Raw genomic sequence first — 26,892 nt, 5'->3', positions numbered from 1 at the left:
TATATATATACACACACACACATATATATTACAGTAGTGGCCAACATTGTGGAAAGCTTTTGGGAAAAGTGTATTTTTGAGGTTTGATGGCTAATAACACCACTTTTTTGGGGGGGGAGTTTCAAGATAATCCTATTCCACTGCTGGAATCGCCTGGGAATAGCCCAGACCTTCACCCAATTGAAAATCTACGGAGCCGACTAAAGAAACTTGTTAGTCAGAAGTGAACCAGCAACAAAGCCCAGTTAATAGAAGCAATCATTAAATCTTGGTTTCACATTATAACAGCTGCAGAACGAAATAAGTCTTTCACTCCATGGGAAGACGTTGTAAGGCCCTAATTCATGCTAAAGGTTACCCAGCTGAGTATTAACTAACACGATGATCATTTTTCTATATCTCATTTTTTCTATGGTGATAATTTTTGTATATCTCATTTTTTCTACACGTTTCACTTTTCTTCTTTATACTGTAACTGCTATTCTAATAGCAAATCCTCCATAAAAGTTATTGCATTACATTCTTGATTCAATCATCTTTCCATTGATATATAATTTTATGGTACCACTCCAAAAAACAGTGGTGTTATTAGCTAGCTTTAGAAAATACACTTTTCCCAAAAGGTTTCCACAATTTGGGCCACTACTGTATATATACCATATGCTTTTTTTCTGCTCGATTTTGCTTTGGTTTTTTTTTTCCTTGTCCTATTGACGGGGATGTCTACAGGATCAAACAGTACAAATTGTGACCACAAATTCAGTTGCAACTTTAAGATTTCCAGCCCCACCCACTTTTTTTTTTTTTTTTAGGGAAGGGCGGGTGATTGGTATATATAGATACCTCTTTTTTTTTTTACAAAAAAAAAAATCAGGTCTACATTACTTGCTGTTACAATAGTATTTTACCATTTTAGGAACCATTTATTGTTTGTTCGGTTTTTTTTTTATTTAAAAAAAAAAATTCTGTTCAGAAGTGGGTAGAAGGGAAGGGCACAAAATAGAGATTTCTTTTTTTTTTTAAAAGAAAAACCTCATCTCCTGATTTTTTTTTTCTTTTTTAAACCTGAAATCCTAAAACACTGCTGAAGTTTTAATTAAAAAATTATATAATATCAAAAAACACACGCACACACAAAAAAAGCAACCCTTGTTGTCATTCGACCCACCACTATTGCCTTTCCTAACGACCTGGGTTTCAGCTATCATACAAACACCGTACCTCTATACAAACGCGCTTTTAAACTAATAAAATAAAGATTACTTACAAGAAAGAGTGGGGGGGAGGGAAGAGAGACAGAGACAAGGAAGGAAGGTGAACTTTAGGATGGTTCTGGCCAGTGCCTTAAAACAATGGGAAAGTAAAGAACGTCAGACAATGATTCGAAGAACTGGGGTGACTTGAGTTTTAAGAGGACGGAGGGAAAAAAAAAAAGCCAGAAATTTGGCATCAAGCTCGTGACAAAATGCAGCTAAAAATCCCGTTTGGTTTGATTTGCAAGTCCCCAGAAACCAAGAGAGAATTCTGCTCAGGATATAAAAAAAAAAATCAGGTCTACATTACTTGCTGTTACAATAGTATTTTACCATTTTAGGAACCATTTATTGTTTGTTCGGTTTTTTTTTTATTTAAAAAAAAAAATTCTGTTCAGAAGTGGGTAGAAGGGAAGGGCACAAAATAGAGATTTCTTTTTTTTTTAAAAAGAAAAACCTCATCTCCTGATTTTTTTTTTCTTTTTTAAACCTGAAATCCTAAAACACTGCTGAAGTTTTAATTAAAAAATTATATAATATCAAAAAACACACGCACACACAAAAAAAGCAACCCTTGTTGTCATTCGACCCACCACTATTGCCTTTCCTAACGACCTGGGTTTCAGCTATCATACAAACACCGTACCTCTATACAAACGCGCTTTTAAACTAATAAAATAAAGATTACTTACAAGAAAGAGTGGGGGGGAGGGAAGAGAGACAGAGACAAGGAAGGGAAGGGTGAACTTTTAGGATGGTTCTGGCCAGTGCCTTAAAACAATGGGAAAGTAAAGAACGTCAGACAATGATTCGAAGAACTGGGGTGACTTGAGTTTTAAGAGGACGGAGGGAAAAAAAAAAAGCCAGAAATTTGGCATCAAGCTCGTGACAAAATGCAGCTAAAAATCCCGTTTGGTTTGATTTGCAAGTCCCCAGAAACCAAGAGAGAATTCTGCTCAGGATATAAAAAAAAAAAAATGCAGGCAGGTTGCCCGCAAATGCAAAAGTTTCTTCCCACCCCCCTCCACTTTTCCTGCATAAGGCTGTTTCCCATTTCGGCCGTGCGCTCCCTGTCTGCAGGCCGTGTTCAAATGAACTGGCTAATTCGTGTGTGTATGTGTGTGTGTGTATGTCAACCTGACCCGCTGTAGTTTCATCCGTTTCACCAGACGTACCTGTGACGCCGAGAGGCTCTTGGGCTGTAGCTGTTGTGTCTGCGCTCCCCCGAAACCAGGCCCTCTGCCAGAAAGTGACTCGGAAAGTGAGGGGGAAGGGCTATCAGGACTTACTTCTGGAGCACCGGCTTCCCTGGCTCAGCTCCAGGAGCCAGAGGCAGGCCAAGTGGAGGAGATAACGAGGCCTCCATCCCCTGACTCTCCCCACCCCCAGGCCACGCTTCCAGACCCGGCTGATGGCAATCAGGCCTGGCTGGACCCTAGGTTTCGTAGGCAGGAGAGGCGGGAACAACAGAAGCAGGGGTGGGGCAGGCCTAGGAAGTGCTGAGTCATGGAGCCACACCCCACAGGATATAAAAGCAGCAAGGGCTGCTATACCACTTCGTGGCAAGCAAATCAACTGCTTAGAGGGAGAATTAGGGCTGAAGTCCTGTTTGTTCCTGGTTTCCTGGCTGACTCATCGGCATCAAGAGAGATAGCAGAGACACTTGGCAGACGCTCGCTAGTTTGCTGCCAGAGCTGATAGTTGCCGGCTAATTAAGTCATCGCTCGTGTCTCCTGGACTGTGGAGGGGGACAGATCAGTAGCCGTGCCCAAACAAAACAGCCTCCCCACCCCAATCCTCCCCAATCCCCCAAGAAGCAAGATGCCAAAAACGTACAGAAGAGACAAGAAAGAAAATAAAAAAAAAAAAAATCCAGCCGTTTTTTTTTTCCTTTTAAAACAGCCAAGCTCAAGGAAAGGTGTGCACTTCCCCCCCACCCCGCCCCGCCCCTAGTTCCCACCCAGGAAAAAGGGTGACAGAAGTCAGTGAACCCGTGTTAAAAAAAACTATTGTAAAAAAAAAAGAAAATTGCAGGATTTTTGTCTGTTGAATCTTAACACATCCCGGGAAGGGAAAGAAATAAAGGCAGGGAGGGAAGGCAGAAGGATGGAGGGAACAAGGATGCACCTGGTGGGAAAAAAGCCAGGCGCCAACCTTTCAGGGCAGTAGCAAGGTATGGGGGTAGAAAAGGCCCCACCCCACCCCAAGTCTCCTCTGTACCTCCTCCCTCCTGCCCCCGTCTTCAAACGCAAAGCAAAGAGGCAAGGTTCATCCAGAGGCGACGGTTTCGCTGTATCATTGTTGTCGGGAGGAGAGGATTCGGTTTATATATATATATATATATATATATATATATATATATATATAAAACAAAAAACAAAAACAAAATAACCACAAGCCCAGAAGAATTGGGAGGCTGAGATTCGGCATGGAGGCAGAGGCGAAGAAAAGGGGGCTACTGCCCCGGGGTGTCGCCCACCATTTCAATTCCGTGTTGTTGAAGCTGTGCTCTCAAAAGGGTGTTTTCGTTCTTCATCTGCTCAATCTGTTGAAGCGGGTTGGGGGGGGGAAATAAGTGGAGGAGGAGGAGAAAGGGAGACGTTTATCAAAAACTGGGGAAAAGCGGAGGCAAGAGTTAAGGAAATGAAACTGGGGTTTGCTGCGGAAAAAGTAGAGGCAGACCTTGATTTATGACTGTAGTGCAGCGGTCACCAACTGGTGGCCCGCAGAAAAATTATTTGCATTTTTTATATAGCACTAAATACTATTTCTCTTCTTAAACAATTCATATTAGTGGTCCACGGGATTTAAAATTACGAATTTAGTGGTCCCTGAGATCTGAAAGGTTGGTGACCCCTGCCATAGTGGATCCTGGGAATTTCCCGTCGTACGTCACGACAGTTGGGGGACTCACGGAACCGAGTCAGAATAACAGACTTGGAAGGGACCTTGGAGGTCTTCTAATCCAACCCCTTTGCTCGAGCAAGAGACCCTATACTATTTCAGACAAATGGCTATCCAACATTTTCTTAAAAATTTCCAGTGTTGGAGCATTTACAACTTCTGGAGGCAAGTTGTTCTACTTATTAATTGTTCTAACTGTCAGGAAATTTCTCCTTAGTTCTAGGTTGCTTCTCTCCTTGATTAGTTTCCACCCATTGTTTCTTCTCCTGTCTTCAGGTGCTTTGGAGAATAGCTTGACTCCCTCTTCTTTGTGGCAGCCCCTGAGATATCGGAACACCGCTATCATGTCTCCCCTAGTCCTTCTTTTCATCAAACTATCCATACCCAATTCTAGCAACCGTTCTTTGTATGTTTTAGCCTCCAGTCTCCTAATCAACTTTGTTGCTCTTCTCTGAACTCTTTCTACAGTCTCAACATCTTTTTTCTATCATGGCAACCAAAACTAGATGTCTGGATTTTTGTTAACTGTTTTTGTGATAGCTGTAAAACAGACACTGTGTCATAAAGCAAGTCCATTTGTTTTTAGGGATGTTTTTCACCCGAAACTGGCCGAAACCTGGTATGCACATGTGCGTGCAAACATACACACATTTTTTGAAAGCAAAGGGACTTTACTCTGTTTATATCAGGGGTCTCTAACCTTGGTCCCTTTAAGATTTGTGGACTTCAACTCCCAGAGTCCCTCCCCTCTGGGAGTTGTCCACAAGTCTTAAAGGGACCAAGGTTGGAGACCCCTGGTTTATATGATACATGGAAACATATAAACTGTCCATCTTCTCTTTTTTCTGAGATAACGTTTATAATAGCTGAAAATTCTACTAGGTCGCACTTACAGATTTGCTCCAAGGCCGTGTGACATGGAAGAGTTCCCTGAAGCAGGACATCCCGATTTCTGCACCGCTACTATGGCCATAGGTAGTCCTCGACTTACAACAGTTCACTTAGTGACTGATCAAAGTTACAATGGCACTGAAAGAACAGTGACTTATGGCCGTTTTTCACAGTTACGACCAGTGGTGGGATTTAAATAATTTAACAACCGGTTCTCTGCCCTAATGATTTCTTCCAACAACCAGTTCACAAACTGCTCAGAAAGTTAACAACCGGTTCTCCCGAAGTGGTGCGAACTGGCTGAATCCCACCACTGGTTACGACCTTTGCAGGATCCCCATAATCATGTGATCAAAGTTCAGATCCTTGGCAACCGACTCATATTTATGACAGTTGCAGTGTCCACGGGTCACGTGATTCCCTTTTGCGACCTTCTGACAGGCCAAGTCCCAGGGGAAGCCAGATCCACTTAACAACCGTTGTTATTCATTTAACAGCTGCAGTGATTCATTTAAGAACCGTTGCAAGATGGGGCGAAGCGGTCAACCAACGTTTCGCTTAACGACAGACAACTGCGGGCTCCGTTTGCGGTCGTGTAGGTTGAGGACTACCCGTACTCGGCTTAATAGCCGGCCACAATCCCAAACCCAAAGCGAGAGAGGAGGAATGTGGGCTGAGCTACCTGTTGCCGTAGCAATTCATTGTCCATCTGAAGCCTCTCGGCTTCCTTGAACGTCTCCTGCATACGTTGGTTCGTCTGGCGCAGCTCCCGGATGTAGTCGCAGGCTTTGGACAAGATGCCTCCTTTGCTCTGGAAGAGAGAAACAAGGACCAGCTCCGCCACTCGGCTTCCTGCTCTGCCTCACCTTGGATGGTGGGAAGGATCTCCCAAAATCACTGGGCTTCTCGAAGGTCCTTCCTCCTTTAAAGGTAAAAGTTCCCCTCGCACATATGTGCTAGTCATTGCTGACTCTAGGGGGCGGTACTCATCTCCGTTTCAAAGCCGAAGAGCCAGCGCTGTCCGAAGATGTCTCCGTGGTCATGTGGCCGGCATGACTCAACGCCAAAGGCACATGGAACACTGTTACCTTCCCACCAAAGGTGGTCCCTATTTTTGCATTTTTTTTAATTGAAAAAGTTTTACAAAAAAAGAATTTTTAACAATTATTCCCCCCCGTCTACCCCCCGCCCCCTTCCTTCCCCTTTCCCCCCCCCCCGAGACTTCCCAGAACAAAATACAGGGTATAAAATAACAATCATAAACTAAAATACAACAAAAATCATAACCCATAGTTTCTCCTCTCCTTTTGCACCCTTGACTCCCCTTTCCCATTTAAACTAATACATTAATATAATACAATTCCTAGATTCACTCATAAGCTATTTGATACTTTTTAGTCTGATACTTATTTTGAATATGGTCAATCCAGCTTCTCCATTCCAATATGTATCTTTCTTGAGAATAGTCTTTCAAATACGCAGAAATTTTAGCCATTTCTGCTAAGTTCGATACTTTAAGTGTCCATTCTTCCATTGTAGGTAAATCTTCTTTCTTCCAATATTGCGCAACCATCTACTTGCATTTTTTACGGTGCTTTCGAACTGCTAGGTTGGCAGAAGCTGGGACAAGGTAGCGGGAGCTCACGCCGTTATGCGGCCCTAGGGATTCGAACCGTTGAACTGCCGACCTTTCGCCTTCAAACCTCCCAGGATTAGCTGGCTCTGTTTGTAGGGTGGGACGTTTTTATTTATTTGTGGCCGGCTAAAATCGTCTCAATTTATTGAGACGTATTGAGATTCATCGCAATTTATGGAGTTGGCCGTTATAGGCAAAAAGTAAGCATTAGGGGCCTTTTTCCATCTGTTTTGAGTCAACCTCAATGCCTGGCGACGTCTTTGTGTCGTTCTTGAGAGCAACAAAAACATCGTTCATCGCCCCTTCAAGATGGTTGAAATTGTTTCCACAACCCCTGACTTCCTAGAGCTTTAGGACCTATTTACGAACCTGGTAGCTTCCCATTTGAATACTAATGAGGTCCGAGCCGCTTAACTTCTTGAGTTTAGGCCAAACTGGCTAACTAACGGCCACAGCTTCAGGATTTCTCAAGTGGAAAAGAGGTTTCTTGTGGGCTTGTCCTCAGCTAAGGAGAAATCGCTAAGGAATAAGCGTCTGCAAATCTATGGAACTCTTCAAGCAGGAAGTCTCAATTATGACTCTGCAGGTAATGCAAATGTAGGAACGAAAACAGCTCATTTGCATTATTCCTCCTTCTACCGCAGGGGTCTCCAACCTCGGCAACGTTAAGCCTGGCGGACTTCAACTCCCAGAATTCCACAGCCAGCTTTGCTGGCTGTGGAATTCTGGGAGTTGAAGTCCGCCAGGCTTAACGTTGCCGAGGTTGGAGACCCCTGTTCTGCTGTATTGGATGAAATTATCTATCCCCCATCAAGATCCCCAACAGAGATGGATACAGATTAACGGAGTTGGAAGGGACCTTGTAAGTTATCTAGTCCAACACCATCCCCACCCCCGCGCCCAAATCAGAGATCCTACACCATTTTGGACAAATGTCAGTCTTGAAAGCCTCCAGTGATGAAGCTCCCACAACTTCCGAAGGCAACTTCTGTTCCATCGGTTGATTGCTGTCACTGTCAGAAAGTTTCTCTTTACTTCTAAGGTTGAATCTCTCTCCTCGATCAACTTCCATCCATTATTCCTTGGCCATGGGGTACTTTGGAAAATAGCTTGACCCTCCTCCTCTCTGTGGCAGCCCCTCAAATACTGGAACACTGCGATCATGTCACCCCTGATCCTTCTCTTTGCTAGACTAGCCATACTTTTTTTTTAAAAAAAAATTTATATCCCGCCCTTCTCCGAAGACTCAGGGCGGCTTACGTGTTAAGCAATAGACTTCATCCATTTGTATATTATATACAAAGTCAACTTTATTGCCCCCAACAATCTGCGTTCTCATTTTACCTACCTTATAAAGGATGGAAGGCTGAGTCAACCTTGGGCCTGGTGGGACTTGAACTTGCAGTGATTGCAAGCAGCTGTGTTAATAACAGACTTAGTCTGCTGAGCCACCAGAGGCTCAAATACCGAGTACGTGATAAGCAGAGCCGGGAAAATAAGTGGGACCTCAGCCTTTCAACTAACCGATAAGCTATTTCAGAAGCCTGCAAAAGCGATTCCCATTGCTACCATCGCTGGAATTAGTGAATAGACAGGCTGCCTGCTGAAAAGTCAGGGTGTTGTGTCTTGTCCGCTCTCACCGCAGCCGGGGTCTGCTTATCTGCTCCCGAACACGGAGGAATGTATGCCTCCCGGCCCCAGTCCTGGCTCCATGCCCAGACAAGCTGCAGAGGAGAGGGCACCTCCTGGTCCCAGCCCTGGCTCCATGCCCAAGCAGGCTGCAGAGGAGGGAGCATCCCCCGGCCCCAGCCCTGGCTCCATGCCCAGGCAAACGGAGCAGCCCCTCCTCCACAGCATGTGAGCCTGAGGAAAGTTTACTTCCAACAACTGCTGATTGGAGTGACCCTCGCATCAGAAGACTGGATAGGCGGAGGCAACAGAAGGAAGGGAGGGGCAGGCCTTAATGAGTGCTGAGTCATGGAGCCACACCCCATGGCCTATATAAAGGATCTGCTTTCTGGCAGTCTCTGAGTCAGGCAAAGTCGAACTTATCTTGCTGAAGTCACTTACTGGTCTCCTGCCTGCTCTGAGGACTTTGCTAGGACTTTGGGCAGAGCTGCAGAGGCAAGCCTGATTCGGATTTCCCTGACCCGACCGTCAGCGGAGGAGTGGGACACGACACAGGGATAGGTCCAATAGGGGAGCGAGGGTAAAGATATGATCTCCAAGCTTGTGGGTTGGTTTCCAAACATTTCGTTACCAGGCTAGGTATCTTCAGCGGAGTTTAAGGGATGTGTGTTCCAGGGTTGTTCTGTTTATAAGGGCTTCAGGTGTGGGTGTGTCAAGTGAGGATTTTGAGATGGGCTAAGTGTAGGTGGCCTGCCTATCTATAGGAAGCCATCTTTTGTGTTGGCTCTTCAGACTTGCCACATTTACTACTGTGGGAAACTGGGAGGGGGAGATTGGATGGAGCACGGGCGATATACAATCATAACAACATTCCTTTCTCAGGGAGTCAAGGACATCTTGCCCTGCACCTGGAAGGCTGGAAGTGGGAGGCATCTCCAGTTGGGACAGTGTTTTGATTGGACCAAATGATGGACATGTGGGTGCTGGGCAGGGACTTGGACTTTTATTTGGGTGGGGAAAACCTGGAGGCTTTCAGATGCGGGTTTCCTCCAGATGTGCCAATATGACATCTCTAATAAAATGGAACTTTGAGGAACTTCATGAGCTGTCAGCCATAATCATCAAAATTATGACAAATCAAGGCGTGAACTATCTCACTTTGCATGTAATGAGTCTATCTCATATATTAGTTTCACCTTTTAAGTTGCATTACTGAAATAAATGAACTTTTGCACGATATTCTAATTTTTTGAGTTTCTCCTGTACTTGTGGCTTCAATTATTCCACAATTATGCCATCTATAGGCAGGCCAATGAGGCTGTAAATTATCCAAAGCAATTTAACACAAGATAACCAACAAGGAAAAATCATCTGGAAGAAACAATAATCAGGGAATGTCTGCTGGAACCACGGAAGGGTGACCTGGGAGATCTCATGAGAGAAGTGTAACATCTCCACCTCCACCCACCCACCCACCCCTGGTAACCGCCCTCACCGCTCCTGTCTTGGTGTTGTCTGTATTGCAGTCTGGAATGATTTTTGACAGCTGTACAATCCAGTTGTTGATCTTGTCCCGCCTCCTCCGTTCAACTTTTTTAAAAAAAGAGAGAGAAAGAAAAGACAAAAAAATAAACACCCTGATCAAACGTGACAACCTGACAATAACATGCGGAGGGTTGGAATGACTGGTTTTGGAGGAAGGGAGACAGATTCATACAAGAGTTATTGCACAGCCCTACAGATCAGAAATTGAAGGTTCGATCTAATGTGTTCCCTGAGATGTTGCTGAACTACAATTCCCAGCATTCTTCTCCAATAGGTGGGATGTCTGGAGCCAATAGGTACTGGAGTTCACTATCTGGAGTGTTTTCTTCCTCTGCCAATTTGGAAGAACAGCAGTAGTCCTTAGTTTTATATACTATTTCCTAGCGCTTTATAGCAGGGGTCTCCAACCTTGGCAATTTTAAGCTTCGCGGACTTCAACTCCCAGAATTCCCTGGTCAGCAAAGCTGGCCGGGGAATTCCGGGAGTTGAAGTCCTCCAGGCTTAAAATTGCCAAGGTTGGAGACCCCTGCTTTATAGCATTTTCTAAGCCAGGGGTGTCAAACTCGATTTCATGGATGGCAGCATCAGGGTTGTGTTTGACCTCGGGGTGTGGGGACATGGCCAGGGTGGGCATGCCAGCTTGATGTCACTTGTGCCTGGGGCACCTGTGGGGTTGACCTGGAAACAGAAGGACCGGCCCGTGATGCCTCTGCCAGTAAAAATGGAGCCCAGGTTCCCCCGGCTCAGTTTTCAGCTGGGATGCCCTCCTGCAGCACTCTGCCAGCAAAAACGGGAGCAGGCCCCCAAGCTCAGTTTTCGCTGGCAGAGGGCTGCAGGAGGCTGGCGCAACGAAAAATGTAGCCGGGGTGGGGGGGAAACTGTGCACAGCCCCAAGCTCCATTTTCGCTGGCAGAAGCACCATGGGCTGGTTCTTCTGTGTTTCCAGGTCGGCCCCACAGGCCAGATCTAAGCACCCCATGGGCCGGATCTAGCCCACCGGCCTTGAGTTTGACACCCCTGTTCTAAGCAGTTTAGCGAGTCAGCCTATTGCCCCCAGAATCTGGGTCTTCATTTTATCGATCTCAGAAGGCTGGAAGGCTTGAGTCAACCTTGAGCCACTCAGGATCCAACTCCTGGCAGTGGGCAGAGCTAGCCTGCAGTACCGCATTCTCACCACTGCGCCATCATGGCGCTTTCCAAGAATTGGGAAAAGGGGAAATAAATTGGGCCTTTTTTCAATTGTGTTTCAGAGCAATGCAGTCCTTCCTCATTTGATTAGGGCACAAATTTGAAGGCAGCAGAGAGCTCACCCAGCTTGGTTTTTCTGCTTACCTTCATTGTGCTGAGCTCTTCGCCTCTCGTCTCGCGGCGTCCGCGTCCCGTCCATTTTCCTAGAATTTGAAGGAAGGGAGTTGAACGAATCAGAAAGCACAACAGCTTTCGGAAACCCTGTTCCCATCTTAGAACTGACAGAACGTTTTCTATCAGTCTGAATTGGAAAGAGAAGGAACATCAGTTCAGTGCTGATTGCTAAAACAGAGTGTTTGTTTTTCTAAAACCCGTCAGAAAGGCAACAATTCAGGTGGACCCTTTCTCCGCCTTGTCTCCCTAAGGTTGCAAAGCTCAACAGTTTTGGAAAATGAATCAGAGTAGAGCTGGAAAGGACCTTGGAGGTCTTCTAGTCCAGCCCCCACTGCTCAACTAGGAGATCCTATACTATTTCAGATCCTATATTATTTCAGATAAGTGACTGTCCAGTCTCTTCTTAAAATCCTCGAGTGATGAAGCACCCACACCTTCTGAAGGCAAGCTATTCCACTGGTTAATTGTCCTCACTGTTAGGAAGTTTCTCCTCAATTCCAGGTTGCTTCTCTCCTTGATTAGTTGCCAACCACTGTTTCTTGTCCTGCCTTCAGGTGCTTTGGAAAATAAACTGACCCCCCCCACTTCTTTGTAGCAGCCCCTCAAATACTGGAATCTTGCTATCACATCCCCTCTAATCCTTCTTTTCTCTAGACTAGCCAAACCCAAATCCCGCAACCGTTCTTTAGTCTCCAGGTCTTTAACCATCTTAGCTGCTCTTCTTTGCACTTTTTCCAGAAGTCTCAACATCTTTTTTTGTAATGTGGCCACCGAAACTGGATGCAGTATTCCAGGTGTGGCCTTACTAAGCCTTTTATAAAACGGTACTAACACTTCACCCGATTTTGATTCTATGACTCTGTTTAAACAGTCAAGGACTGTATTAGCTTTTTTAGCTGCTGCTACTGCACACTGCTGACGTAAAATGATTTAGGTCTTTTTCCTTTCTCAAAGATGCTTTAAAGCAGGGGTCTCCAACCTTGGTCCCTTTAAGACTTGTGGACTTCAACTCCCAGAGTTCCTCAGCCAGCTTTGCTGGCTGAGGGACTCTGGGAGTTGAAGTCCACAAGTCTTAAAGGGGCCAAGGTTGGAGACCCCTGCTTTAAAAAGAATAACAAAACAACAACAAGGAAATAAAAGAAGAAAAAATATCCACATTTTTTTTCTGGGAGAACACCGGTATAGTTGAGCGACTGTGAACTACATGTCCCCCCCCATCAAACTTTAGACATGCTTTCAAGACTGAAGTCAGCCTTCTGAAGCAGGCCAGGTCAAGAATTCCAGAAGTCGTATTTATTGTGATAAGGTAGGATAACAGTCTCAAGCGGAAGTTTTATTGTTAGCCACCCATGTTACAAGAATCGTGCCAGGCTGACTGCATTCCCTTGTGTCACATAAGGCTTCAGGGATTCTGGGGAGACCAAGCCTGCCTGTGCTGCTTTCTGCATTGCGAAGACTCTAATCTTGGTCCTTTCTTCACTCTTCCTTCCAGCCTCACTGGAGATTCCACCGCACATTGTCCCCCAATATTGGTCTGATCCATCCAGGGGTCGGCTTCAAAACTTTTAGCAAGGGGTTCTCTGCCCAGTTGCTGGGTGGGTATGGCCATGGTGGGCGCGGCCTAGTCGACCTCCTGAACCACGGGGGTGGGGGTAGGTGTCGTTTTTGTCCTCCCCGGGCTCTGGATGCCCTCTAAAGTCTGGAAACGGGCCCATTTCTGGCCTTCCCGAACTTCCGGTAGGTCCGTTTTTCGCTCTCCTCAAACCTCCGTGCACGCCCTGCACTTACCTCCATCCAAAACTGGCCACACGGGAACTCCTCAGAGGGGAGGGGAGGGGTGGATGGGGCCAGCCAGGTGTGGGATTTGGGGGTTCTCCAAACTGCACAGAATCCTAGCTAGAGGTTCTCTCGAACCCCTGCGAACCCCCAGCAGCCCACCCCGGATCCATCCTTCCTTAGCTATATTCCTTTATATTCTGGCACACCGATTTGCCTGCTTTCTCTCTTCCCCGACTCCAGAATTGCGGCCTTACCTCTTCTGCCCAATTCCAGCTCGCCTCCCTCCCTCCTTTCCCCCACCCCACCAACGCACTGCAGAATGTCCATAACTTCCCCGACTACAAGACCCTGATTTTGAAACTTCAAGCATGTGCCCGAAGCAGTACGTACGGGGAATAGGGGTGGGTGCGGGGAGCTATGGTACGTTGCGTTCCGGTCTGCAACACGTCTTGGGGGGTCATCATCACGTAGAACTGACCTGAAGGAGCAACGTGGAGAAGATATTACGCCACCAAATAAATAACTAAAAAATTGGGAAAAAAATGGAGGAAAGAGGGCGCCTGCAAGAAAATGTTGCACTGCCAAATGCTTGTGTGAAAAGACTTAGCTGTTGCTTTTTGTCCATTTGATCCCCATCCATAGGACCGGGTTATTTACGGGACCGCCTGCTGCCACCGATTGCCTCCCATCGACCAGTGCGCTCCCATAGGGAGGGTCTCCTCAGGGTGCCGTCGAACAGACAATGTCGACTGGCGATCCCCAGGGGGAGGGCCTTCTCTGTGGGGGCTCCTGCCCTCTGGAACGAGCTACCTCCAGGGATACGTCGACTCTCTGACTTCCGGACCTTTCGATGCGAGCTCAAGACATTTCTGTTTCATCGGGCAGGGCTGGCCTAATAATGGGGGCTTTTATTAGAGTTTTATTAGAGTTTTAATTATTTCTAGCCAAATTGAATCAGTTTTTTAATAATGTTTTAATTTTTGTATTTTTGTTTTTTATTCGGCTGTAAACCGCCCTGAGTCCTTCGGGAGAAGGGCGGTATACAAATCAAAATAATAAATAAATAAATAAATAAATCCTCCCACCCCCCTCCAACCCGTTCCCAATTTTCCTCCTTCTCCCAATAAATCTGAAGCTTGCTGCTGAGCTTGGTCTCTCCTCACTGGGCTGTTCCTTTATTTCTTCTATCCACCTCCCCCCACCCTCTCCAAAAAAAGAAAATGAATAATGAAAAGTAGTTTCAAGGAATGGATAGGCTTATCCCCTGCGTGTAGCAATACTAAACATATAGGGTTTCCCAGGCTGTTTTTATATGTACAGATAAACTATTAAACCATTTCTTCAGGCAGCATCTTGTGGGATGGGCCCACAATCTTAACATGTGGTGTCCATTACCGTGTTTCTCCGAAAATAAGACATCCTCTCGATAATAAGCCCAATCGGGCTTATGAGCTCATGGACTCAAATAAGCCCTCCCCGAAAATATTTAAACACATAAGCAGCCAGTCCTCGCCATTTCCTCTGGTTAGGGTTAGGGAGACAGAGCTGGAAATCAGGTAAGATGGCAAGAGGAGCCCCGTCTTGCTCCCGCGCCCCAAAATAATAAGGCCTCCCCGAAAATAAGGCCAAGCGCTTATTTTGGGATTCAAAAAAAAAATGTAAGACGGGTCTTGTTTTCAGGGAAACACAGGTAGATCAAGTCAGATGGTTCATTTGTCTGGGTAAAGCCTGTCATGTAAACAGAGCAACTGTTTAGTTCATCGGGGTTTTAATCTGTGGCACTTTAATCAATAGTTTTGACTCCTTTTACATACAGTGTTAACAATGAGCAAACCTTTTACTCATTGAGTGTTAAACAGGAACACGCTTTGCGCGCGTGCCATCCGTGCTAATGTACGGCTCCTCCCCGTGCGCTGTGCGTGCACCATCTGCGCATGCACACGGCTTTCGCACGTGAACCCCCTGTGCACGGCGCTGCAACCTCATCTGTGCATGTGCACGGCTTTCACATGCCCCCCACGTGCACAGCGCGTGAAATCGCACCCTCTGCACAAGCGCGTGCTTTTCGCATGTGCAATGCATGCACACGAACACCATTGTTGTGACTCGTCCTCCCTCCTCTCCTCAGCTGGGCCCCTCCCGTCTCCAACCGGGTCTTTTATCAGACTCCGAGTCTGATAATGAAGATGAACGGCCTGTCACGCCTCCAGCCCCCGGCCCTATGCCCGGAGAGGATGCCAGGAGTGAACGAACAAGCCCAATAAACCTCACTCATATGGCGTGTGTTCCTTTGGCTCAGCCGTCAGAGGAAGCCAGCCAGGTGCTGGAATTACTGACAGCAGATCCAGCTAAAGACAATTCAGAGTGGGAGGACCCTCGCTTCCAGAGATCTGAGAAGCGACGCCAGCAGAAGGAGGGGTGGGGCAGGCCTGGATAAATGCTGAGTCATGTAGTCACACCCCACAGCCTATATAAAGGACCTGCTTTTGGCATTCCAACCTTGAGTCAAGCAAAGTCTTAGCTAGTTTGCTGATATCGGATTCTATCGCTGAAGTCACAATTTGGACTCCTGCCTGCCCTGATAAACCTCGAAGGAACTTGGCAAGTTGCAAAGGCTTCGTCGCCAAGTCTGTTACGGACTTCCTTGATGCGTCGGAGTGGGAGTGGGACACGACAACCATCTGCGCACGTGTGGGCTAGTCTGGGCTTCACATGCCAATGATTGGGGATTGTAGGGGTGGTAGTTCAAGAGAGGTGGAAAGACTGCATCAAAGCCATCTCAAGGAGCTCTGCGGGATCCCTCATTTCCTACCTCCAGCTTGTGTCAGCGACTGATCGGTTGTCTGTACGGAAACTGCCGTGGCATCCCCCACCGTGGAAGCAGGGAAGTATGCAAAACGGGCTTCACCACTGACGGCATCTGTGGCCGGACTCCCACCGTTACTGAAAGGGTTCTGAATCACAGCCTGGAAACAGAAGGAGAGGCATTTGTGGCTCCTGTGACAGCAAACCACCCAAAGCCAGATAAATAATGGATTACCCGAATCTGGATAAATAATGGATAAAGAACAAGGGGAAGACTTGAGTCTACTACTGCACTGGAAGATTGGCACAGGAAATAAAACCTTGGCTTTTATTCATAACTAGCTAAGGGTGATGCGAGTGGCAGGCAGGCCGACAGCTGGGGCTAAACATTAGGAGAACTCAATTAAATCAAGACTTCGTGCAGACTAGGAAATCAATACACAGTCCAGGAACGGATTTACAGAAACAGAGGAAAGGGGAAAGTGAGGAGTGTAGATCTGCTGATGAACTGAAAGTAGGCACTGCCCTCTTGTGTTTAACAACAGGTAACAGGTTAAAAAGAGCCTGTTTGGTGTGGTGATTAAGGCACCAGGCTAGAAAGTGGGAGACGGTGAGTTCTAGTCCCGTCTTAGGCACAAAGCCGATTTTGTGCCAGTCACCTTGTCTCAGCCCCAGGAAACAAAATAACGGCAAACCACTTTTGAGAAATCTTGCCAAGAAATTTGCATGCATACCATCTGCCTGCAAAGTGAGAACTGCTGGAACCGCAAAAGAGATAAAGCCATCGAAAACGAAGAAGGCAAAGTGCTCTGGGACTTTAGAATTCAGCACCTGCCACACAACACCCCAGACTTAACAACTCGATCAGAGGAAAAAGAACTGGAGAAAAATCAGGAAAAATGCAAAGGCCTGCAAATAGGAGTAGAACAACTGTGGCAAAAGAATGCAAAAGTAGTACCAAAAGCGATAGGGGCCTTGGGTGTGTAATACCAAAACATCTGCAGCACCACTAGAACAGCACCGTCATTGACAAAAATCACCATTAGTCATCTGCAAAAGGCAGCTTTGTTCAGAACAGCTTACATCCTCTGACGCCATCAAACAACAACATCATCTGTCTATCCCAGGAGCTCTGGAAGGACTTAGGTGGATAAAAACAGCAACTCCAATCTAAACCTCTGGTTGACCGTGCGACCAATCGCAGCAATACTACTAATACTAGGGGTTAGAAAAAAAAAATTTCTCACCTGAGCAACAGCTTGCTGGCCACTGGTGAAAGCTGCGGTGGAGACCACGCTAACGGCCCCCGTTGCATCCGTTTGTCCATCCAGCTGACTGTCCGTCACCTGAACGACTCTGTATGTCACCTGGAGAGAAACAGCAGAAGCCATATCACTCTTCCGGCTGAAGTTGGGATTTATGGGGAGGGACGAGGTGACGTTCACCCCACTTGAAGATCTCAAAACAATCAAAATCCGCTATGGGATGTTTTTCCACAACGAAAAACACTTTTGGGGGGGAGCGCAATGAAATGAGTCAGAAATGGGAATGGATTCCCTTAATATAGGCCAGCGATGGTTAACCTTTTTGGTGCCAAGTGCCCAAAGTGTGCGCGCACGAATGCGCGTATGCCCGCCCGAACCCCCAAAATGCAATGCGCCATGCCCCCATGCATCCACACACATCCCCCACATGTGTGCATGTCCCTTGCGCATGTGTTCTGGACCCCTGCAAATGCACCCCCCACCCCCCACCCCGTGCCCCATTTTGGCTTCTGGTTTGATGCAGGTGGCTTCCCAGGCCCAAAACGGGGGGCCCGTTTTACGCCTAGAAAGCCTCCTGCACCAAACTGGAAGCCAAAATGGAGTATTGGGGACCCGTGCGAGCCCTCCCGCACCCTGTTTTGGGCCTTGAAAGCCTCCTGCACCAACATGCACATCCCTGCGTGTCCACACGTGGGTCCCCCATATGTGCCCTGCTCCCCGCACATGCACGGCTGAGACCCGAAGACCAGCTGGCTGGCAGGAGGCACAGGCATACGTGTAGTATAGACAGGCTGTGGCAACGGCTGGCATGCCCGCAAAGAGGGCTCTGCGTGCCACCGGTGGCACAGATGCCATAGATTGACCATCACGGATATAGGCGTTCGCCGGCTATATTCCACTATCTTCAAAGCGCAAGGGAAGGAAGTCTTTAATTGCTGGAGCGCCACCCAAAGTCCAAAATCCAACCTTCCCAACACAGACATTACCTGCCCTCCATTGTTCTCTGTTCGAAACTGATATTGGATATTATGGTCTGCAAAGGCTGCTTGCTGGACACTGGCAATGGCCACTGCTGTCTGTTCATCTGCATTGGTGCCGTCCCCTGGCAGAGAAAGAGATTTCAATGGACAGTTTCATGACCAACGGCCCGGAAAGCTTAAATAACATTAATTCTAGAGCCCCTGGCAGACAGGAAACCAGGTTTGAAAGGTGTGGATTTGAATCAGGGACTTGCAGAAGAGTGATGGGGTGGGGGGGTGGCGGGGTGGGGAGGGGGGCTGCTCTTGAGAGTGGAACTCTCACCATCAGCCTCTCAAATATCAGCCGTAGCAAGGTTTATTTTATTTATTTTTATTTATTTTATTTTATTTGCATTTATATCCCGCCCTTCTCCGAAGACTCAGGGCGGCTTACACTATGTCAGGCAATAGTCTTCATCCATTTGTATACTATATACAAAGTCAACTTATTGCCCCCCAACAATCTGGGTCCTCATTTTACCTACCTTATAAAGGATGGAAGGCTGAGTCAACCTTGGGCCTGGTGGGACTTGAACCTGCAATATTGCAGGCAGTTGCTGTTAATAACAGGCTGCATTAGCCTGTTGAGCCACCAGAGGTTGAACAGAGTGGGCCTTCTCAGGATGCCGTCGACCAAACTATGTTGGTTGGCGGCCCCCAGAGGGAGGGCCTTCTCTGTGGCAGCACCGGCCCTTTGGAACGAGCTGCCTCCGGGGTTATGCCAACTCCCCGACCTCCGGACCTTCAAACGTGAACTGAAGACTTTATTATTTCATCGTGCAGGACTAGCCTAAGTGTATTTTAATTGTAATTTTAATGGGCTTTTATGTCGGCCTATGACCGTTTTAGTTGATTTGGCCTACTAAATATTTGTTTTTAATTCTTTTTAAATTTGTTATTTATATTCTGTGTTTTAATATGGCTGTAAACTGCCCTGAGTCCTTCGGGAGAAGGGGCGGTCTAGAAATTAAATTATAAATAATAAATAAATAAATAAATATTCTCAACATTTACATCAGACTGATGCGGATTGCTATTAAATGTCCTTTGTTCTCTGTACATCAAGGATGTACAGCTGGGACAGCCAACAGGGCATCTGGAAGAGAAGAAAATGTACAGCAATCCTCTATTTCAGGGGTCTCCAACCTTGGCAACTTTAAGACTTATGGACTTCAACTCCCAGAATTCCACAAGTTGCCAAGATTGGAGACCCCTGCTCTATTTATAGCAGTTCATTTACGACTGCATTGAAAGAAAGTGACTTTATGACCCTTTTTTCACACTTACGACCATTGCCAACATCCCCATGCCCACGTGAGATCCTTGGCAACTCATATTTATGGCGCTTGGGCTAACCTGATCACCTTTTGCGACCTTCTTACCAGCCAAGTACCAATCGGAAAGGCAGATTTAACTTAACAACCGGGTTACTAACCTAAGCACCGCAGCGATCCACTTACCACTGCGGCCAAAGAGGTCATAAAATGGAGGAAAATTTACTTAACCGTCTCGCTTAAGCAACAGAAATCTTGGGCTCAGTCGCGGTCTTAAGTCGAGGACTAACTTGTCGTCGGTGACTTTGGAACTCCAGAGAGCTGAGCGACAGTGACAAAAACACCGTGCGAACATGGATCGCACACTACTTTTCAAACTGATCTTAATAGTGTGAATGTGGGACCAGGAGAAGCAGAAAAAAAATATCCTAGCACAGGTTGCACTGACTGGCACAGGAGGGGAAGGCACATTATGCACCTAAGACAGAATCCGGAGCTGTGCAAAGACTGGTGGGCCACAACTCCCACCAGGCCACGCTGGTTGGGCCTGATGGGAGCTGTAGTCTGCTTATATCTGCAGGACTCTGGGTTTTGTTGTGTCTCGCCCGCTTTCACCGCAGCCGGGGCCTTCTTATCTGCTTCCGAACGCTGAGGAATGTCCTAGCATGCCTCCCGGCCCCAGCCCTGGCTCCATGCCCAGACAGGCTGAGGAGGAAGAAGTACCTCCAGCCCCCAGCTCTGGCTCCATGCCCAGGCAAACAGAGCAACTAGACCCCTCCCCCACAGCATGTGAGCCTGAGGGAGGTCAATTACCAACAGCTGCAGACTGGAGTGACCCTCGCTTCAGAAGAATTGATAGGCGGCGGCGACAGAAGGAAGGGAGGGGCAGGCCTGGATAAGTGCTGAGTCATGGAGCCACACCCCATGGCCTATATACAGGATCTGCTTTCTGGCATTCTCTGAGTCAGGCAAAGTCTAACATATCTTGCTGAAGTCACTTTCTGGTCTCCTGCCTGCCCTGAGGACTTTGCTAGGACTTTGGCAGAGCTGCAGAGGCACGCCTGATTCGGATTTCCCTGACCATCAGCGGAGGAGTGGGACACAACAGGTTTCTTTGAGACAAGTGACAGTCTTCCTTGCAGATGGATAGTTCCCTCCCTCTCCAATTGTTGTGGCCCTCCGGCGGCCAGCAGAGCTGGCAGCAGAGTCCGACAGTGAGGAGGTTGGGAAGGAATTTGGGCCAGTCCTGGGGGCTGGGGAAAGCTCGGATGAGGGCTCTGCATCAGAGGCAGAGAGAGAGGGCCAAGGCCATCTGATAGTTATGTGTAGCCTCCGGAGTCTGACAGCAACGAGGCAGAACAACAGCGGGAACCTGTTCCCAGTGTGCTCATGGGCAGAGCTGCCAGACGGCAAGATCAATTAAGAAAACAGGGTCGACTTGGGAGTAAGGCTTGGAGATGATTGGCCCTTCTGTACTGTAACTTTGTTGCTGGCAATCCTTATGATTTATATTGATATATTGGCCATCATTTGTGTTGTAAATGTTGTACCTTGATGAACGTATCTTTTCCTTTATGTACACTGAGAGCATATGCACCAAGACAAATTCCTTGTGTGTCAGATCACACTTGGCCAATAAAAAATTCTATTCTATTCTATTCAACATAAAAGAAGAGTGAATAGGACATGAGCTTTTGCAGGAAGCAATTAGTTCATCTGGCCGATTCAAGATTTGAAAGTTCTGTTTGTAACTCTGTGCCAAGTTTGGCCTTGCCCTGCGTCTGGAAATTAGCTCTCTGGCAGCATTCCACGTGAGCTAGGTGGGTGTTGATAACCTTAATCTGAAAGACCGTTTATCAAGCCTTGCGGACTATAAATGAAAGTAATTTACAGTCGTATAAATAAAAGAGGTTTTGCGGGACTAAGATTGTGCTTTATAATTTCGAAGGAAGCCTAGGTCAGAACACCAATTAGTATTCAACAAGGAATGTTGTATCCTGCATATGACAGCCTGCAAAAACCTAAGATGCTAGATGTTGGTTGCAAAATCATCTGCAGGTTAGATCCAGACAGAAGGTGAGACAGCTTTGCTCTCCCCCCCCCTTTTTTTAACAGTTTATTTATATATTTTTCTTTAACATATATAAGTGCTTTATGAACAGCGTATTGTCTGGGTCAATTTGCTTACCTAATAATATATAAGAATATATTAAACAGAAGACATACATAATAGTATTTTTCCAGTTTCTAATTTCCACTTCTATTGTCCAACCACTGATAAAATAAGTCCCATGTCTGAAAATATTCTGTATCTTCCTTATCTTTAATATCAAACTATCCATTTCTGCACAATCTAGTATTTTTTTTTAATTACATCTTCTACTATGGGTGGTTCCTCATTTTTCCAGTGTGGTACATATATACAGTGGTTGCTGCCATCAAGACATGTAATATTAAATATATATGCTCCCATTTTTATACCCCTGGCTGCAGAAATGCCATCCATGCATCCATGGATGCAGACAGACTTCAGAGGATAATTAGAACTGCAGAAAAAATAATTGCTACCAACTTGCCTTCCATTGAGGACCTGTATACTGCACGAATCAAGAAGAGGGCCGTGAAAATATTTGCAGATCCCTCGCATCCTGGACATAAACTGTTTCAACTCCTACCCTCAAAACGACGCTATAGAGCACTGCACACCAGAACAACTAGACACAAGAACAGTTTTTTCCCGAAGGCCATCACTCTGCTAAACAAATAATTCCCTCAACACTGTCAGACTATTTACTGAATCTGCACTACTATTAATCGTTTCATAGTTCCCATCACCAATCTCTTTCCACTTATGACTGTATGACTATAACTTATTGCTGGCAATCCTTATGATTTACATTGATATATTGATCATCAATTGTGTTGTAAATGTTGTACCTTGATGAACGTATCTTTTCTTTTATGTACACTGAGAGCAAGACAAATTCCTTGTGTGTCCAATCACACTTGGCCAATAAAAATTCTATTCTATTCTATGTTTGGGACATTTCTGGACCGGCCCAAGAGTTCTCCTTACCTTCTCGTAGCTCAACTCCATCTTCACTTTCTTGATCTTTCTCGTGGCTGAAACACAAAAGGAAGAAAAAAAGAATTCAGCTTTTATTTCCTTCCTGCTAGATAGGGGAAAGGGAGGAGGGGGAACTCAACAATTAAGCACAGAGGTGGTTTATTTTTAACCCTCATAGGACCAAAATAAGGGATGCGGTAGCTCAGGGGCTAGGACATTGAGCTTGTCGATCGAAAGGTCGGCAGCTCGGCGGTTCGAATCCCTAGTGCTGCCGTGTAACGGGGTGAGCTCCCGTTACTTGTCCCAGCTTCTGCCAACCTAGCAGTTTCGAAAGCACCTAAAAATGCAAGTAGAAAAAATAGGGACCACCTTTTGTGGGAAGGTAACAGCGTTCCGTGCGCCTTTGGCATTGAGTCATGCCGGCCACATGACGACGGAGACGTCTTCGGACAGCGCTGGCTCTTCAGCTTTGAAACGGAGATGAGCACCGCCCCCTAGAGTCAGCAACAACTAGCATGTATGTGCAAGGGAAACCTTTACCTTTACCTTTACCTTTAAACCAAAATGAGCCAGATGAAAAGTTTTAGCAGCATACAGAACCGTGATGGTGAACCTGTGGCATGCGTGCCAGAGGTGGCACACAGAGCCCTCTCTGTGGGGACATGCGCTGTTGCCAGCTGCTCTTCTGGCTCGCCCCGGCCACCTGGTCTTCCGGTTTCCGGTGCACATGAAGACCAGCTGGCCTGCATGAATGCGTGTGCCGGAAATCCAAAGACCAGCTGGCCGGCATGGGCATGCACATCAGCCAGCTGGTCTTCAAGTTTCCGGCGCTCTGGTGCGTGTGCGCCAGTGGTGAAATCCAAATTTTTTTACTATCGGTTCTGTGGGCGTGGTGTGGCTTGGTGAGCGTGGCAGGGGAAGGATACTGCAAAATCTCCATTCCTACCGGACTCCAGGGGAAGGATATTGCAAAATCCCCATTCCCTCTCCACCCAGATTGTTGGGGGGGCAATAAGTTGACTTTGTAAAAAAAAATATACAAATAGAATGAGACTATTGCCTTATACACTGTAAGCCGCCCTGAGTCTTCGGAGAAGGGCGGGGTATAAATGTAAACAAAAAAAAAAAAAAAAAAACTTCTGGGGGAAGGATACTGCAAAATCTCCATTCCCACTCCACTCCTGGGAAATGGTTATTGCAAATTCTCTATTCCCTCCCCACTCTGGGGCCAGCCAGAGGTGCTATTTGCCAGTTCTCCAAACTGCTCAAAATTTCCGCTACCGGTTCTCCAGAACTTGTCAGAACCTGCTGGATTTCACCCCTGGTGGGGGCATGTGTTCCGGTTTGGGCGCTCGGTGGCAAAAAGATTAGAATCTCTTCGCCCCCGCCCCCCCCCCGTCCAAAATGACTGCCTCATTTTTAGGGAGTTTTGCAATCTGTTTCAAAAATAAAAGCCACTCAGACGCTGCAAAACAGCTTCGGTTCGCTGCCCTGTTTTAAAGGAAAGCAGCACAGAGCACTTCGAATTTTAGCCTCCAGCTCTGGTGTTCACTCGCACAGAGAGACTTCAAAAGCCGAAAGATGGAGCACTTGGCACAGAAAACAGACCTTGTCTGCGCCAGGGTCACAATTCATGATCAAATAACCTTCTGGTGTCAAGGTTCCCCCAATGAAACGGTGGAAATCCAATGGCCAATGCCTAGTTGAGAACTTCAAAAAGAGAAGGTGTTCAAAAGACGCTCAGTGGGGGTAGTGGGCACAATGCAAAGCCGGAATGCACCCACCCACCGCAATGTGCTCCGCTGCACGCAATAAAACAACGTTGTTGTCAAGCAACTGAAATGATGCAGGTGTTCTCCTACTTACAGGATTGTCATAAAAGGTGCTTTTTTTCAGAAGGCAACTGGACTTCGCTTTTTTCTTGAAGATGTTTCGCTATTCATCTATGAAGCTTCTTCAGTTCTTACTGAAGGGTGGAAGTGAGGGTGAAGGAATGGAAGGCTTTATATATTCCTTGAGTCTTCTGGTCCTTAGCACTCTCTCTTGAGACTTACCGAGGCCAAGTGTTGTGCCTCGTCCTCCCTCCTCTCCTCAGCTGGGCCCCTCCCGCCTCCTCGCGGGCCTGCTATCAGATTCAGAGTCTGATAATGAAGAGGAACGGCTTGGCATGCCTCCAGCCCCCAGCCCTGGCCCCATGCCAGGACAGAATGTCAGGAATGAACAAACAAATCTCACTCCTACAGCGTGTGAGCAGGGAGCCAGCCACGTGCTAGAATTACCGGCAGCAGATTCAGAGGAACAGAATCCACAGTGGACAGATCCCCGCTTCCGGAGATCTGAGAGGCGACGTCAGCAGAAAGAAGGGAGGGGCAGGCCTGGATAAGTGCTGAGTCATGGAGCCACACCCCACAGCCTATATAAAGGACCAGCTTGAGTCAAGCAAAGTCTCATTTAGTTTGCTGAAGTCACAACTTGGATTCCTGCCTGCCCTGAGAAATCTGAAAGGAATTTGGCTGTTGTGCCTCGCTCGCCCCCCTCTCCGCAGCCGGGCCCCTCTCGTCTCCTGCCAGACGCTGATAGTGCAGAAGAATGTCCTGGCATGCCTCCAGCCCCCAGTCCTGGCACCATGCCTGGAAAAACAGAGCAGCTGGGCCCCTCTCCCAGATCATGTGAGCCTGGGGAGTGTGAAGCCAGTCACGAGCTGGAATTACTGGCAGCTGGAGGCTGGAGGGACCCACGCTTCCGGAGAGTGGAGAGGCGACGTCAGCAAAAGGAAGGGAGGGGCAGGCCTGGATAAGTGCTGAGTCATGGAGCCACACCCCATGGCCTATATAAAGGATCTGCTTTCTGGCATTCTTTGAGTCAGGCAAAGTCTAAATTGGATTGCTGAAGTCACATCCTGGTCTCCTGCCTGCCCTGAGAACTCTGACAGAACTTTGGCAAAGCTGCAGAGGCACGCTTGATACGGACTTCCCCGACCCGGCCGTCAGAGGAGGAGTGGGACACGACATTGGCAAAGCTGCAGAGGCTTCGTGGCCATGCTTGATACAGACTTCCCAGACCCGGTCGTCGGAGGGGGAGGGGGACACGACACCAATTGGGAGTTTCATCTATGCGCTCAGAGTGCAAGTGGATGTGAAAGGACAGCAGTTCTAAAACAGGAGACCCAAAGGTGCTTTTTCAAGAGGCAACTGGTCTTTCTGTTTGTTTGTTCGTTTTGAAGACATTTCGCTTCTCATCCAAGTAGCTTCTTCAGCTCTGACTGGATAGTCGGGACCATCCTGTCAGAGCTGAAGAAAAAAAAAAAAAAAAAAAAGAAGCTTCTCGGATGAGAAGCGAAACATCTTCAAAGAAAAAAACAAACCAGAAAGTCCAGTTGCCTCTTGAAAAAAGCACTTTTGGGACAACCGTGGCCTGGATGACTGAGAACCTCCATAGACGTTGACTTACAGAATTCCATTCATTCAATGCAAAAGTCAAAGGACCCAAGCTGGGGATTGTAATTGTCCTTGGTGCTCTCTGAGCTCGGCTGTTGGCTTGCAAATATGATGGGACTGATGATGTTACCTAGTCGGGTAATGAAACGTCTCGAACCCAAACAACCAAACTCAAGAGAGCACCAAGGACTCCGCGGTTCAACTTTCAGCTAGAGATATTCTTCTCTAGGTAAAGGTTCCCCTCGCCCATACATGCTAGTCATTCCTGACTCTAAGGGGCGGTGCTCATCTCTGTTTCTAAGCCGAAGAGCCAGTGCTGGCTGATGACAATTTGGTGGTCATGTGGCCGGCATGACTCAATGCCAAAGGCACACACAGAAGGCTGTTACCTTCCCACCGCAGGTTGTCCCTATTGTTGTGTCTCGTCCGATCTCACCACCACAGCCGGGGTCTGCTTATCTGCTTCCGAACGCTGAAGAATGTCCTAGCATGCCTCCCGGCCCCAGCCCTGGCTCCATGCCCAGACAGGCTGAAGAAGAGCAAGTATCTCCAGCCCCCAGCTCTGGCTCCATGCCCAGGCAAACGGAGCAACTAGACCCCTCCCCCTCCTCCACAGCATGTGAGCCTGAGGAAGGTCTATTACCAACAGCTGCCGATTGGAGTGATCCTCGCTTCAGAAGAATTGATAGGCGGCGGCGTCAGAAGGAAGGGAGGGGCAGGCCTGGATAAGTGCTGAGTCATGGAGCCACACCCCATGGCCTATATAAAGGATCTGCTTTCTGGCAGTCTCTGAGTCAGGCAAAGTCTAAACATATCTTGCTGAAGTCACTTTCTGGTCTCCTGCCTGCCTTGAGGACTTTGCTAGGACTTTGGCAGAGCTGCAGAGGCACACCTGATTCGGATTTCCCTGACCCGGCCGTCAGTGGAGGAGTGGGACACAACACCTATTTTTCTACTTGCATTTTTTATATGCTTTCAAACTGCTGGGTTGGCAGAAGCTGGGACAACTAACGGGAGCTCACTCCG

General features: G+C 47.2%; 1 protein-coding gene across 1 annotated transcript in view; it reads right to left on the bottom strand.

Annotated features, from left to right (window-relative positions):
* Window positions 1-1,581: 1,581 nt before the first annotated feature.
* USF2 (upstream transcription factor 2, c-fos interacting) overlaps window positions 1,582-26,892 on the bottom strand; it is a 33,692-nt gene continuing 8,381 nt past the window's right edge. Inside the window, exons 2-10 of the mRNA XM_058195469.1 lie at window positions 22,439-22,485; window positions 18,056-18,171; window positions 17,052-17,171; window positions 15,812-15,965; window positions 13,390-13,477; window positions 11,191-11,249; window positions 9,809-9,903; window positions 5,731-5,859; window positions 1,582-3,798 (exon numbers count right to left, since the gene is read on the bottom strand). Of these exons, the coding sequence (XP_058051452.1) occupies window positions 3,709-3,798; window positions 5,731-5,859; window positions 9,809-9,903; window positions 11,191-11,249; window positions 13,390-13,477; window positions 15,812-15,965; window positions 17,052-17,171; window positions 18,056-18,171; window positions 22,439-22,485 (898 nt within the window). The 3' untranslated portion in view covers window positions 1,582-3,708. The remainder of the gene's footprint in view (window positions 3,799-5,730; window positions 5,860-9,808; window positions 9,904-11,190; window positions 11,250-13,389; window positions 13,478-15,811; window positions 15,966-17,051; window positions 17,172-18,055; window positions 18,172-22,438; window positions 22,486-26,892) is intronic.

Source organism: Ahaetulla prasina, chromosome 10, assembly GCF_028640845.1.
Source record: "Ahaetulla prasina isolate Xishuangbanna chromosome 10, ASM2864084v1, whole genome shotgun sequence".
Taxonomy (NCBI): domain Eukaryota; kingdom Metazoa; phylum Chordata; class Lepidosauria; order Squamata; family Colubridae; genus Ahaetulla; species Ahaetulla prasina.
The sequence above is the reverse complement of the archived record's forward strand: the minus strand, read 5'-3'. Positions and strand labels throughout refer to the sequence as shown.